Source organism: Protobothrops mucrosquamatus, unplaced genomic scaffold (assembly GCF_001527695.2).
Source record: "Protobothrops mucrosquamatus isolate PMUCROS unplaced genomic scaffold, P.Mucros_1.0 scaffold1133, whole genome shotgun sequence".
Lineage (NCBI taxonomy): Eukaryota > Metazoa > Chordata > Lepidosauria > Squamata > Viperidae > Protobothrops > Protobothrops mucrosquamatus.
The window spans coordinates 559,435-573,804 of NW_015387351.1; the positions used below are offsets into that span (position 1 = coordinate 559,435).

Here is a 14,370-nt window from a genome sequence, read left to right on the forward strand (position 1 = left end):
GCCACACCGAGGCTGGCTTCGCCCTGTTCGCGAAGCTACAAGTGGGGTTAGCTGTTTGAGGCTCCAGCGTGCCACCCCAGTCCGGCAACAGCTCCCCGGGACCCTTTGTGGTGCACGAAGAAACTCCTCCATCCTCTTCTCGTCCCCTTTTCCCCCTTTCGAACCTGCCCCCCAAAGACCCACCACCCGCACCCGCCTATTCAAAAGGGATGGCGGCGGCACTTTCCCTCTTACCTTCATAGGCTCCCTCGAGCCTCTCTTCTGATTGGAGGGGTCTCCCGCCCCCCCCCCCGTTGAGCTCCCCCCTCTTTTATTTTACCTCACAGCTTCGCCGGACCCAAAGCGGAGGAGCCCCCCCCCCTTCGTTTTGGGGAAAGGGCAGCTGGCGGGAAGCAGATCAGCCGCGCGAACGTCCGTCTGACGCAAAAGACGCACGTGAAAAAAAAAAAAAAAAGAAAGAAAAGAAAAAAAAAAAAGGTGGGGAGAGAAACAATCGCGGGAGAGAACCGAAGAGGGAGACCCCTACGTCATCACGGCGACGGCTGGCTGCCTTTCCCGCCGCAGACCTCCACGCGGATGACGGCAGGAGCAACTTTCCTCGAGACTACTTAGTTCGCGGGGCCGAGTGACGACGCGCTCGCTCGCCCTTCTGCGCACGCGCAAAGGATCCGGCTCCTTTATTTATTTTTTTCCCCCCCTCCCCGTGCGCGCTTTTGAGTTGCTTTGAGCGGCCACGACGCATGCGCCCCACCTCTTTTCCTCGGTCCCAAGGAGAGGTCAGAGGTCACGACAGTTGCAAGAGCGGCGGAGGCAGAGAAGGGCCGAGAGGAAGAGGCGGTGGCTTGCGCTCGGATCCATGATGGCGGCAGCTGAAGTTGAAGCGGCCTCCTGAGCTCTTTCGCAAAGAAGTCCCGACCATGCACAGTTTGGCCACGGCTGCGGTAAGGCCAAGTTAGGCCTGGTGCGGATTGTGCCTACTAGAGGGAGCAAGAGGCCTGCTTGCGGAGCGAGGGGAGCCATTCATTCCTCTCATTGGAGGATGAGCTTAAGGGCGAGGGGGCTCAGACGAAGCCGTCCTTTTTTCCCGCCAAATTATTCAGCTCCTTGTCCCCCGGTGGCCGCTGATCAGGAGTTGAGCTTTTCTTCCTGGAGCCAGAGTACTGCGAGCTTACTTCCGAATGCGCTTGCAGCAATCTGGTGATGGTTGCGTGCATTTTGCATATGTTAAACTATGCGGGTTTGTAATTACCGGTGCATAGCGTTGGTACATATGAACATGGCTCCAGAGATTAGTGATTTGAAGGAAGTTTGTTAAGGGCTGGCTGCTGGATGTGTAGATCTATGTCAAATTCCGGTGATGGTATGTTTAATTATCTGCCCTCATTTAGTGTTATTCGTGTGCCTTTTCATATTCACGTATTGCAGTTTTTCAAAAAGTATTGTTTGGGGAGCCTATTATGTTTGCATGAAAGTAACCCAATGAATTGATATATTTTTTTCTAAGCATATATAGGACTGTAGCTTTAAAATGTCAGTAGGTTGGATTAGTTTCTACCAGTTACTTCCAGCAAACATAACAGTAACTTGATAGAAGTTCAACTAAATTAAGTATTTGAATAGTTGCGAAAAAACAAGATGCCATTTCTCTGTTAAAACCTGCAGGGGTAGATTCCCTTTCTAGGTATGAGTGGAAAACCAGGCCTCTTGGCACTTGTCTTTGAATGCTGTTCCTTTTTGTTTTGCTTCTTCCCTTCAGATTTTTGTGTTCTATTGTTCTCTTGTTCCTGCCACACTTATTACATTACTGTATATTAACATGTTTGTGCAATTAACTATATGTGGAATGACATTTGGATTAGAAATTAGGCAGAGGTTCATAATTATGACCATTCAAGATACATGAACTACTTTGGTGTTGAAGAATGCTGTAATGATGGAATAAAACTTTGGAAGGAATGAGAACAGCATAAGTCTTGGTTGTTGGTACCTGATACAGGTAGTCCTCAGCTTATGACCACAGTTGATTTCAATATTTCTATTGCTAATTAATATAGTTAAGTGAATTTGCCCAATTTTATGACTTTTCTTGCCACCGTTGTTAAATGAATCACTGCAGTTAAGTTAGTAACATGGTTAAGTGAATTTGGCTTCACCATTAACGTTGTTTGTTGAAAGGTGATCATTGACCCTGGGACACTGCAACTGTATTAAATACTTGCCAGTTGCTAAGTGCCTGAATTTTGGTCATATGATGTCACTTTTTTCAGTGTTGTAACTTTGAATTGTCACTAAACAAATGATTGTAATCCTGGGCTACCTGTACCAGATTCTTGTAAATGTTGATGTGAAAAGATTTAATCTCAGCTCTCTATTTAAAGGAGCAGAGCAAAATTTTTGCTGTGGTATGTAGTCACGTGATAGCTATGTACATACCCATTATGCTATTCCCTTGCAGGGTAAGCAACATTATGCGAAGCACAAAACAGCAGTAAGTAATAGAACTGTTGTAGAGCAGGGGTGTCAAACTGCTGGCCCGCGGGCCAAATGCGTCATGTCAAAACCACGCCCACACCCTTGCCAGCAATGGAAAAAAAGTCACGATATGTCGTGTCACGTGACATTGCGAGTTTGACACCCCTGCTGTAGAGGATGATGTTAGGAAAGGAAATACACCTGAATGTAGTTAACACGTCACTATAACTCTCCCTAGCTTTCTATTGTTGTAAATACTTTTGCTTTCATCATGTCTGTAAGCTGCTTCATACATTGTCTTTTCTACTTTGTAAACTTGTCACTTTATTTTTTTAGGATCTTGAACTTCTTCAACATGTTTCTTTTGTACTGGTCACTTATTTTTTTATTCAGTCCACATTATCACCCATTCTTTCATGACTTTTTTTCTTGTTCCCCACAAATACTTTCAAGTACACTCTCCCAAAGTTTTCATGTTGCTTCTGACATACCATAGTTTCATAGTTTGGCGCTGATTTATTTTCAGTCTTCCATCTCTCTTTTCTGTCCTGTATTCCTGAGGCTGTCAGCTTTTACTTTTCTTTTCTTAACGAGCTCACTATTGAACATACATACTGAATTCTGACTTCTTTTTGATACAGTGTGTACTAGGGCAGTGGTGGTGAACCTATGGCACGAGTGCCAGAGGCAGCACTCAGAGCCCTCTCTGTGGGCACACATGCCATCGCCCCAGCCCCGCCTCCCCCCGCAGCCCCCCCTCATCAGCAGCCCCCCTGGAAAAGAGTCACCCCCCGGGTGCAGCCCGGGCAAAACAGCACAGCCAAACACATGGCAGCTGGGCAGCAGAGGATGCTGTGGGGTGCGGGCGGAGGGCGTGGCCACCATGGCTCTGCAGGGCCGCCTGGGCGATCGGCGGGCCGTGGATGGCCCTGAGAGCGGGTGGGGATGGGCAGGCGGAGTGGGGGTGGGCGGGCGGAGCGGGGACAGGGCGGTTTTGGGCACTCGGTCTCTAAAAGGTTCGCCATCACTGTACTAGGGTATCCAATACACTAATCAAATTCAGGTTATGACATTTGAGAATACAAAGAAAATGTTTTTAAGGTGTCTAACACATTCGCTTTTGTTCCTTGCCTATTTTGGTTCATTTGAGCTAACCATAAGGGATTGATTGGGGAGCTCCACAGAGTAGGGTGCATCTTTTCACGAGGGGCTCGTGCCACTAGCCTTCAAAGAGGCAATGGTCTTCTTTCTGAAGAAACCCACTTAATTCCATCCATATCTGCTGCTTGCCCTGTTTCAATTGAAGTATCTGAAGTTGGTCACAATTAAAAAGTTTCCTTAAGTGTGTTCTCTCTTTTTAAAGCCGGTGCCAACGGCACTTGCACAGGTTGATCGAGAGAAGATTTACCAGTGGATTAATGAACTATCCAGCCCTGAAACTCGTGAAAATGCACTATTGGAGCTGAGTAAAAAACGAGAGTCTGTCCCTGATCTTGCCCCAATGTTATGGCACTCATTTGGCACAATTGCAGCTCTGTTACAGGTAGGTTGAATGCAACTTTTAATTGAGATAGCTTGCCCACCTACGGTATCTTAAAAGCAATTTGTTTTGCACATATCTAGATATCCTAAGTCACACTACAACTTTATACTTCAATTGAAAAAAATGAATGCATATAGTGACAGTTGCTTCAAACCAAGATCAAGTTCCAAAGGACCTTTAAAGATAGTAATAAAGAATTTGGAATATCCCAGTCAAACAAAAAAAACTCCAAAATCAGAATTCATATAATTGCTATATTTTATGTCTTTCGCTTTCTTTTAAATAATTTGCTTTTGTCTAGTCAGTGTATGAGCAAAAAAATGTATAATTCTTTCTGTCAGTGGATCATAGCTAATTAGTGGGTTGATTGTTAATGCTTCAGTAAGAAATATTTTCACACTCGTGTTTTTTTTCTTTTTCATAGGAAATTGTAAATATCTACCCATCTATAAATCCACCAACTTTGACAGCTCATCAATCCAACAGAGTATGCAATGCTCTGGCACTTTTGCAATGTGTTGCATCACATCCAGAAACCAGGTATACATGCTTTGCCTATTGACATTGTGGGGATCATAATCATTAGCTAATAAAGATATCTTAATATTTAAATAGTTACCGGTATTTTAATGTAAGTTATGATAAAAGGTATCTCTTCCTGATTGCTGTTTTCTCAAATGCATTTTTCCTTCATGTCTAGGTCAGCTTTCCTTGCTGCACACATCCCTCTCTTCTTGTATCCCTTCTTGCACACTGTCAGCAAGACTCGTCCCTTTGAATATCTGCGACTCACAAGCCTTGGGGTAATTGGTAAGTTGCTTTTTAATGCTGCCTATAATAAATTCTTGCTTTTGAGAAATGAAGAATAGTCTAGAATCATCAGCAAAAGGTATAGAAAGGCATTGTATTAATTCGGGTGGAAATGTTCTGAAATTTCGCTTGAGAGTTACAAAACTATATGGAATTATATGTCAGATTGTCAGTGTTAGAACTTCCACGTTGGCAGTGCATTGTAGAAGTAGCAGTCACAATGCATCTGAAGGACAAACATATTGGAAAAAGCTATCCTAAAATGGTCTGTGCCATAGACTTCTGACATTTAGCACGAATGTCAGCTCAACTAGGAAGTAAACTTAGGGAATCCAGGTTAATCCCACATGTATGTCCCACTGCTACATTTTTTAGTTCTCCTTTCTAAGTCCAGATAATTTATTTTACAAATCAATTAATATAAAATGGAAGTCCTCAAATTATTGAAGGAACTGATATAACTTTGTTTTTATTTTATGTGGTTTAAATGTGCCTATAGGTCCCATTGGCAGTTTTGACAAAAAATACTTTAAAAATTGATTTGATTCAATATCTGAAGTTTTCCATACCTTATGAGCTCCCTCTCGTTTCTGGGGGCTTTCTCCAAATAACTCATGATGCAAACGCTCCATGTCAAAACCCTGTTTGGATCTGGGGACAGACTTTTTCAGCCAGCCCTCCAGGAACCAAATGGAATTGTTTTGGCAGGCAGCAGCTTGCAACCTTCCCTGCCAGCTTCCCCATTGACTTCTGGGAAAGCCGGCAGAGAAGATTGCAGATGGTGATCACATGATTATGTGGTGCTTGGCAACCCATTGTAAGCGGAAGGGATTGTCAAGGGCCCAGATTGCAATCACTTGACTGAGGATGATGCAACAGCCATGATTTCAGGCATGTGTCCCTTTGTTCAGCACTATCGTAGTTTCAAAAAGTTGTTCATTAAGCAAGGACCACCTGTACCATCTATGACTTGTTTTTATAATCAGTCCTTGATAAGATAATGAAACAGATTTTTTAAAAAAATTCTTTACCATATAGAGTTCCATATTGACTCATCAAATTCAAATCACAAATTCATTTCTTATGCTCTGTGTATCCCTTGGCTTAGGAAACTATGGCCCATCATGCCTAAGCCTCAGCTAAACTCCAAAGTGTGGAGCCGAGCCAAGGAGAGCAAGGCATCCTGTCAGCAGCATCCTTGCTGGGAGGTCGGCATTATCCAATGGCTGCCATGCTCCTTGGCCTCCAGATCTGCCAGCTGTTCCCATGGATGGAGAATAGAGGCAGAATCTGGCCCTTTACAGAAAGGTTGATGGCCCCTGGAATAGCCTCTTGTATCTGATGTAAGAGTTTTATGTAGTATTTAAAAGGGTCCTTTGATTTTTTAAATGATGTGATGTCACAATTTTTCAAATGCTTTTAATAGTCTAGATCAGGCGTATCCAACCTGTAACTCTGAACAGCTAATAATATACCCCCACAAGATAATAAAAAAAATAAAGGAAGTTTGTTATTTATATACGGTAACTATAGTACAAGACAATTCCTCTTCACTCAATGCCTCCAAAAGGTTGGACAATTATGGTCTAGATTGTTACGATTGGGTATGCTTCAGAAGAAATTATTATATATCTTAATGAACTATATTCAAAGGGGAAAAATATTCCATCAGAAATCAAGTCTCTCGTCCTACAAATCTCTTCTGTAATTCTGTCCATTTAAAATTTGGTTAATGAAGGAATAAAAGATAGGAAGGTCCTGTTAGTGGGTAAACTTCTATAGTAAGTTTTAGATTTGTGATAGCAGACATTTATTTATTACAATCATGGAGGAATGATTTTGCCTTGATAAACTGTAAATTTAGAGCTAATTTAATTTGGATCATAAATCAACATTAGTTCTTACTAATCTAGACAGGTTGCTTAATTAATTGAAAAATACCAAAGTAACACTTGAGCAAACTTCACAATTAGTTGAAATTGGTTCATGGTTCTACCATCTTTCCATTAATAAGTTATAATTTACCAATTTTCTTTTAGCTGTGGTCAGTTAAGCTTCCATTAGATTTTTGTCAAACTATATGAAATTTTATCTGATCTTTCTCTGTTTTTAAAGGGGCTCTTGTGAAAACAGATGAACAAGAAGTTATCAATTTCCTACTAACAACTGAAATTATCCCTTTGTGTTTGCGCATCATGGAGTCTGGCAGTGAGCTTTCCAAAACGGTATTGCTTTCATTTTTAATGAAATTATTCCAACTTCATAGTTGCTTTTTTTTACTTGCTTACGCATCATATTTCTATGATACACCCAAAGTTAGCAAGTTAGTTATTTCGACCAAGAGAGTGCAGATGTACATTCAAAATTGTCATGAATTTGTCTGATAGTGAAGTTTAAAAAATGTCACTGCTTTTAATTCAGTAAAATTATTCTATCTTTGATTGTGTTTTTCCATTCAAATTATTAATATTCCAATGCAAAACAGACTTGTTTTCCATCTAAAATTAGCAAGCTATTTTTTCTCTACAAAGCGATTGAAGATGTGACTTTAAAATTGTCACGATTCCTTGCTTCATTTAAAAAAAAACATTGCTTTGAAAACAAAGCAAATTCATGGAGGTCTGTTCCATTTTTCATTTCAAAAGAGTTTCATGCTTATTCTTACCATATGTAAATCTTAAATTATTGCGATAGCACCACTCTTCCCCCTCTGTTGAGGGAGGGGTGTTCAAAGAATCCACCTATGTTAGAATTGAACACCCCTCCCTCAACAGAGAGGGGGTAATAAGACACCACCTATTTCCAGTATGCAATGCAGCCCTTTCAGCAGTTCCAAAAGATTACACAGAATCAATTGCATGCTGATTTAGATGATCCCAAGGGCACAGATAAACTCCCAAGTGGCCTCAACAGCTCTCAGAGAAAGGGCTAATGACCAGATGACAGGAAAGAAATACATCGTTCCATTTCCCTGCCCCCATCCTATCCAAACCTGTCCTTCCATCCCCCCCACCACCATCACAACTGATGAAGCTTCTTGAGGAAAAAAACAGTCCAGTTGCCTTTTGAAAAAGCACCTGTGAGACTACTGGATCCAGACTTTCGCTTGTATGTGAAGGAGTGGTGTAGTTTCTAGACCAGTGATGGCGAACCTTTTAGAGACCGAGTGCCCAAACTGCAACCCAAAACCCACTTATGTATTGCCGGGTGCCGGGTGGGCGTGGCCCACTGGGTGTGGCTACGGTGGTCATGGCAGATGGGTGGGCGTGGCCAGCTCAATGTTGCTCCTGGGGAGGGACGCCTGTGGGGACTGGGCAGGGTTGGGGGAGATCCAGGGCGTCTGTGGCGGGTGGGGCGGTGGGCAGGAAGCTCGTCCTGCGGGGTGAGGCAAGGCGAGGCAGGGCAGGGGTGCCATTATCGCAGGGCAAGGCGAGGCAGGGGCCGGGGTGGCCGCTGCCTGACACCATCGGCCCCTGCACACAGAGGCCAGCGAGCGCATGGGTGCTGGGATGCATCCGGCCACGTGGGACCTCAGTGAGTTAGCAGACGGCTGGTTGAAGAGGATGGTTGCCATCTCCAGGGCATGGTGCGCGTGCCCACAGAGAGCGCTGAGTGCCGCCTCTGGCATGCGTGCCATAGGTTCGCCACCACTGTTCTAGACACTGCATTACAGTCTCTGTTGAGAGTCCCGAGAGAGCTGGTTCCATGAGTGTTCCTCTTGAGTTGTTGGTATATTTGTCCATGAAACTGAAAGTAGGTAGTGAGACAGAGTTTGATGAGGTCCACAATTCTGGGTATTTCAGTCTTCGTATATTTGGTTACGTTGGGTGTGTTGTGTAGTACTGTTGCCATGGATTCATTTGCTAGTCCTGAGTCTATGGATGTAAAGAGTGCTGTATATCTCTGTACAGTTGAAACTGTTTACCTCTTATTAACATTAATTTCATTTATACACTGTCCAAGTCTTAAAACAACTTGGGTCAGTTACAGTTAAAAAACCAACATGTAACAAACTTGGCCAACATTTTACAGCTTGGTGATTGATAGTATTTTACAGCATTAGGAAAGATAGTTGCAATAATACAGGTAGTCCTCAAGTTATGAATGTAATGGAGCCGGCCCATTCCATTCGTAACTCGAGGATTTATAGGAGTGAATCTCGTACCTTGAACGCAATCACTCCCTGCTTTCACCCAGGAATTCACTAATTTAATGCGTGAGCGAATGCACGGTTTGTTAAGTGAACATGAGGTATTTCAGAGTGGGGAAGGCTGTGGGGGGGCCTAGTGATGGAACAGGCCACCTGCTTCAAACCACCCAAGGCTTCCCCCGACCCACTGAAATACCTCATTCTCCCTCCCCTGGGTCCCCACAATTGCTCTTCCCCCCCCCCCCCAAATCCTGCCATGCTGGGTCACTTACCTTGTGAAAATCTGTCTCCAGCCTGTTTCTTTGTCTGCTTTCCGCAAGAGCAGAGGGAGAACAGGACGAGAGCACCCTACTCAGCTTCTCTGACTCACTGGGCTGCCGGCCATTTCTGGAGAGGCGGGCAGCATCGGTGAATCTCCTTCCAAAACTTCCAGGCTCGGCATGGAAAAGCATTTGCATGCCGAAGGTAGGTTGGGGGGGCAACAAAATCACATTGCTTCAAACTCCTGTTGGCATGCAAACACTTTTCACGCAGAGCCTGAAAGCTTCTGGATGCCCTGATCTCACGAGAAGTCAGGCACACATTCTCTGCAAAAGCGGATGGGGGCCTAAGTAGGAGATCATGGCCCTCAGAAGCTTCTGGCCAAAAAATGTTTATCCTGGAGGAGGCCTCCGCCGCCCAGAACTGACCTCTAGAGCCATGTGGCCGCTGCCCCCAACCTCCATTCTGGGCGGCAGCGGCTCCAACACCCAGAATGTAGTTCAGGGGGTCGGCTGCGTGGCTCTGGAGATCTGGGCATCGGAGAGCTCCAGGCCTCTGCCACCCAGAACAGAGGTCGGGGGCGGTGGCCACATAACTCCGGAGGTCTGTTCTGGACGGCGGAGATCAGGAGCAGCCGCGTGGCTCCAGAGGTCCGTTCTGAGCAGCGGAGGCTTTTCCTAAAGGCCTCAGCCGACAAAATGGAGGCCAGGGGCGATGCGCGCATCAACCCAGGGCTCTGTTCTCGGCGGTAGAAGCTTTTTGCAAAGATGGCAAAAGGCTTTGCAAACAGGGACGGCTTCGATGTTTCAGGCCTTACCTCCAATTGCAACGCCTTTTACCACAGATCTCGTCCAGGCTTCCGTTTGCAGAGAACAGAGGCCAAACTACTGTGAGATCATGCGAGATCAGTAGCATGAGATCTCACACCACTGGTCTTGCATGATCTTGCGGTCCGTAGGCCTCCATTCTCTGCGAACGCACCAAAGGCCTGGAGCAGCGAAGCAGCCAAGAAAGCAAAGACTCTAATTCTTTGCCAGGTGAATATTCACAGGCCTAGTGCCTAGGGAGACCTGGGGGGAGGGGGGAGGGAATAGCCAGGGTGAATGTTGCAGTGCCTCTGCGGTCGTTTGTAGGGATGAACGACTGCCGTAGTGTGGCAACATTCTAAATTTTGGGACTTTTTTGTAAAAACTAGGGGGCGGTTATTGCATAACTTCGAACGTTCACTAAGGGAACATTCGTAACTCGGGATTACCTGTACTCATTTTGCGGCTAGTCTTTTTACTGTTTCATGTGGATTGGATTCAATTTTGCAGTATGTAATTCTGAATCCACAGATTGAAATATTTAACTATTTGGTTTTGCTGAACGATTTGATCAAGATACTAAGATCTGCCCTAGTCCTGTAACTTTTTCAACTCAAGCAGTTGCTCATCCGTATTCTTTTCTGTCTTTCAGGTTGCTACTTTTATTCTACAGAAGATCCTATTAGATGATACGGGATTGGCTTACATCTGTCAGACCTATGAACGATTTTCTCATGTTGCAATGATACTGGTAGGCTGCTCTGTTTATAAAAACTTAATAGCTCAAGATAGGATCCTGGTTATTATGTTTGAAGCTTTGCATGGCATGGAGCCGGATTTTTTGTGGGATCATTCCCTCTGAGGTTCCACTCTGCTGGATAGGGTGGATAGCTCCAGGTCTCTTCCATTAAAGGTCATCTGCGGGATCAGGAGGTGCATTTTCTCCATAGATGCCTCTGCCCTGTGGATTACCCCCCCCCCCCGAGATCCAGAAGCTCCCCACTTTGAAGGCCTTGAAAAGCTAGCTGTTCCCCCAAGAGTCAGATTAGGGTCACGTTGGATCTCTGTAGATGTGCATGTTATTACATGGGGGAGTGTCGTTTTGGAGCACTGATCATTTGTTATATGTTTTCATTGGTTTTGAGGTGGGCTGTCTTGGGTTACTATACATACAATGGGCTACTATTTAAGTTCTTCAAATAAAATAAAATAAATTCTATATACATACCACAGTAGGTATAACATTTTGCAGAGTAATATATGAAAGGCTGTTTTGCTACCTGAAAAGGCCTGACATTGAATTGAGCACTGGATAGCAAAAGCATTGAGGAATGTGTGTAAGGAAGTCAATATATTTCTTCATTGTTTTTGTTTGCTGTTTTAACCTAGGGTAAAATGGTCTTGCAACTGTCCAAGGAGCCTTCTGCCAGGCTGCTGAAGCACGTGGTCCGTTGTTACCTTCGCCTTTCCGATAATCCAAGGTAGACATCTTAAAAGTATCTAGGGATCTTTTGATTAGGTTAGGGAGGGCGCTGCACTTGGAACTAGTCATATTTGGAGCTTAAAATGCTAAGTAGTGATCCAGTTCCCTCCCATATGCAGAACATCTTTCAAATAAAACCTGATGAATGTTTTCCCTCCAAAATAAGTACTGTTCCTTGAGAGTCTGGATGGATTCTTAGGCTTCCTCACAAAGGTGTTAAACAGCAATGACCAAATTGTTTAAACGGTTGAAAATTCCAAGATCAGGAGACAATTCTTTGATGAGCAGCGAAAATTTTGTCTTTTTCTAAGCCACTTCCCAAAAACAAGGTTAACACATAGCTATCTTATAGGACAGTGATGGCGAACCTTTTAGAGACCGAGTGCCCAAACTGCAACTGAAAACCCACTTATGCATTGTCGGGTGCTGGGTGGGTGTGGCCCATTGGGTGGGTGTGGCCCATTGGGTGGGCGTGGCTGCGGTGGTAACGGCAGACTGGGTGGGACTAAAAAGTTCAATCAATTCCAACTTTGCAAGATCTTTTTCCACGAGAAGTTGAAATTGACTGATTGATTGAACCTTTTTTTTTGTACACGGTGGCGGAGGCCTAAAGCAAAAAGGTTTTATAAAACCCAGCTGAAGGCCTAGGATTGGAGCCTTTTACAGAGTCCAGGTACATTTCTACAATTATTTAGTCAAGTAGCAATCCTGATTAACAATATCTTCAGGATGTTAATATGCAGCATTCCAGTGAACAGGACAGGACAGGAGAAGGAGGCACATTATAGAGATGCAATGTGATATCTGGCTCAGTTTGTTTCTTACATGAAGGACAATAATTGTGTACTCAGGTGAGGGGCACGCTCCCCTCTTGTCCATGTGAGTTTATTTGTTGGCCCCCTTTTTCTTGTCTCTTGATGTAGGGCACGGGAAGCCCTCAGGCAGTGCCTTCCTGATCAGCTGAAAGACACCACCTTTGCCCAGGTTCTGAAGGACGACACCACTACCAAGCGTTGGCTAGCACAGCTGGTCAAGAATCTCCAGGAAGGCCAAGTCACCGACCCCAGGGGTATCCCCCTTCCTCCACAGTGACAGCCAAGGAGGTGGCAGAACCCAGGAGGAAACAGCTCAGGTTTACAGAGAGCCAGGAACCAATGACCTCTTCCAAATCCTGTCAGGCATGCGTGGACAGCTCACTAGACTGTCAGTAGTCACCTGGACTGCAGGCCCTTTCTATAGCAACTTCTCACCATGTCTTTGAGGATTATGACACCAGCAAACACAGTCGGGACAGACAAGCCTATTTGAAGGTGTGGGCTTCATTGCAATGATCAGTTGAACACTGAGCCGGGCACTGCCTGCCCGGTTCAGTTGAGCCGGCTTGGAAAGTGTTCCCCAGTTTTCTTGTGGCTCACTGTTTACATGTAAGTTCAATAAATGTTGATCTGGTCATTTGACCCTCTTCGGAGTACATTTGGAGCTGCATCTAGCTCCAGGAAGGCCTCTTTGTTTCTTCCTGCCTAAAAATGACATTTTCATAAAGAGTCTCTTGATTTGTTCTTTTTGAAAGGGTTGGCCATCGTGACGGGATCCTTAGACTTTTATTTCTTGGGGAAACGGAGGAGACAAATAACATATCCTCAGCTTCCTAAAGGATTGTTCCTAGCACATCAGAAAGCAATGATTTTTTTTTCCTGTTGAATTCTTCTGGCCATTAATTAGAACAGGTTTAACCCTGTGGCTGCAGTTGAAATGGTGTCAAACTTTCCGTGGATCCACATCTGCTAACTCTAGTCTGTGGGATCCCTAAAACCACAAAAGGAGCACTATTCCTTTAACATTCAGGAAAAGACTGTATGACTGCCATGGTCTTTTGTTGCAGTTAATGCCTCTGCTAGAGTTAATTCCAGGGTGAAGAGATTACACGGACCAAGAGCTTCTTCAAGCATTTGAATAAATGTTTGCAAGCATTTCAGCCTTGTAGACAGAGCTGCAAAGTGCAAGGGCTCTAATGCTCTTCTTTCCTTGCTGCCGGGCTAAGTGCACCCAGTTCTTCACTTTGTGCTCCAGTTTGTAGGTGCCTGCCACAGCTGAGGGACCCATTAAGCAGTCTGCAGAGGCAGCCTTTCCCCTATTCTTAAATGGGAGTAGCAAACAAAAAAAAAGAGGGAATTTAGAGAGAGGGAAATGTCCGGGCTCTTAAGTCAGTTGCACAACACCTAGGAGCGGGTGGTGTATACGCCTTTGACCTTAGCTAATGCTGCTGCGTGGGTGGGAACCTATTTTCCCTTTACCCATTCCCATTTTCTTTCCCCCTGCTTCCCCAAATGGCTGGCCAGGCCAAGCCAAAAGTTAAACACTTCTGTCTCTACATACAGTAGTTTGCTTTTGCTCTTACAGCAGCTCCCTGTTTTAAAACAGCCTTGTTTTTCATCCCTGCCTTGAGTGGACTTTACCAACTGCTTCTGTTTTGTAACTTGAATAAAAAATAAGCCAAATCAATTCTGACCCTCTTTGATTCAAGGTGATTTGGAGTGGGGGGCAGGATATACACACATACACATATATACACACATATATACATATACATATGCATACATATATATACATACATACACATACAAACAAGCAAGCAAAGCCCCATTCGCAGGATGTAGGCAGCACTCAAAACCAGGCCCCCTCCGGTCTACGGAAAAACCTGTCTCCATGGAACCGGTCCCTGGTACCCAGAAGCTTGGGGGGCCACTGATTTAGAGGAAAAAAGATCTGCGGGGGGAGGGATTGTAGTTATAATCAATATAGACCAATGAAGTGAAGTTTATTATGTTTAGCAGTTCAACAAGGT

General features: G+C 44.5%; 1 protein-coding gene across 1 annotated transcript; it reads left to right on the forward strand.

Moving 5' to 3' along the window:
* Positions 1–769: 769 nt before the first annotated feature.
* On the forward strand, positions 770–14,027 carry CNOT9 (CCR4-NOT transcription complex subunit 9). The gene is made up of 8 exons (XM_015820474.2): positions 770–941; positions 3,836–4,015; positions 4,440–4,555; positions 4,716–4,825; positions 6,941–7,050; positions 10,695–10,793; positions 11,432–11,523; positions 12,449–14,027. Exons 1-8 carry the CDS (start codon positions 918–920, stop codon positions 12,615–12,617), a joined length of 900 nt encoding a protein of 299 aa, XP_015675960.1. The 5' UTR covers positions 770–917; the 3' UTR covers positions 12,618–14,027.
* Positions 14,028–14,370: the final 343 nt, after the last annotated feature.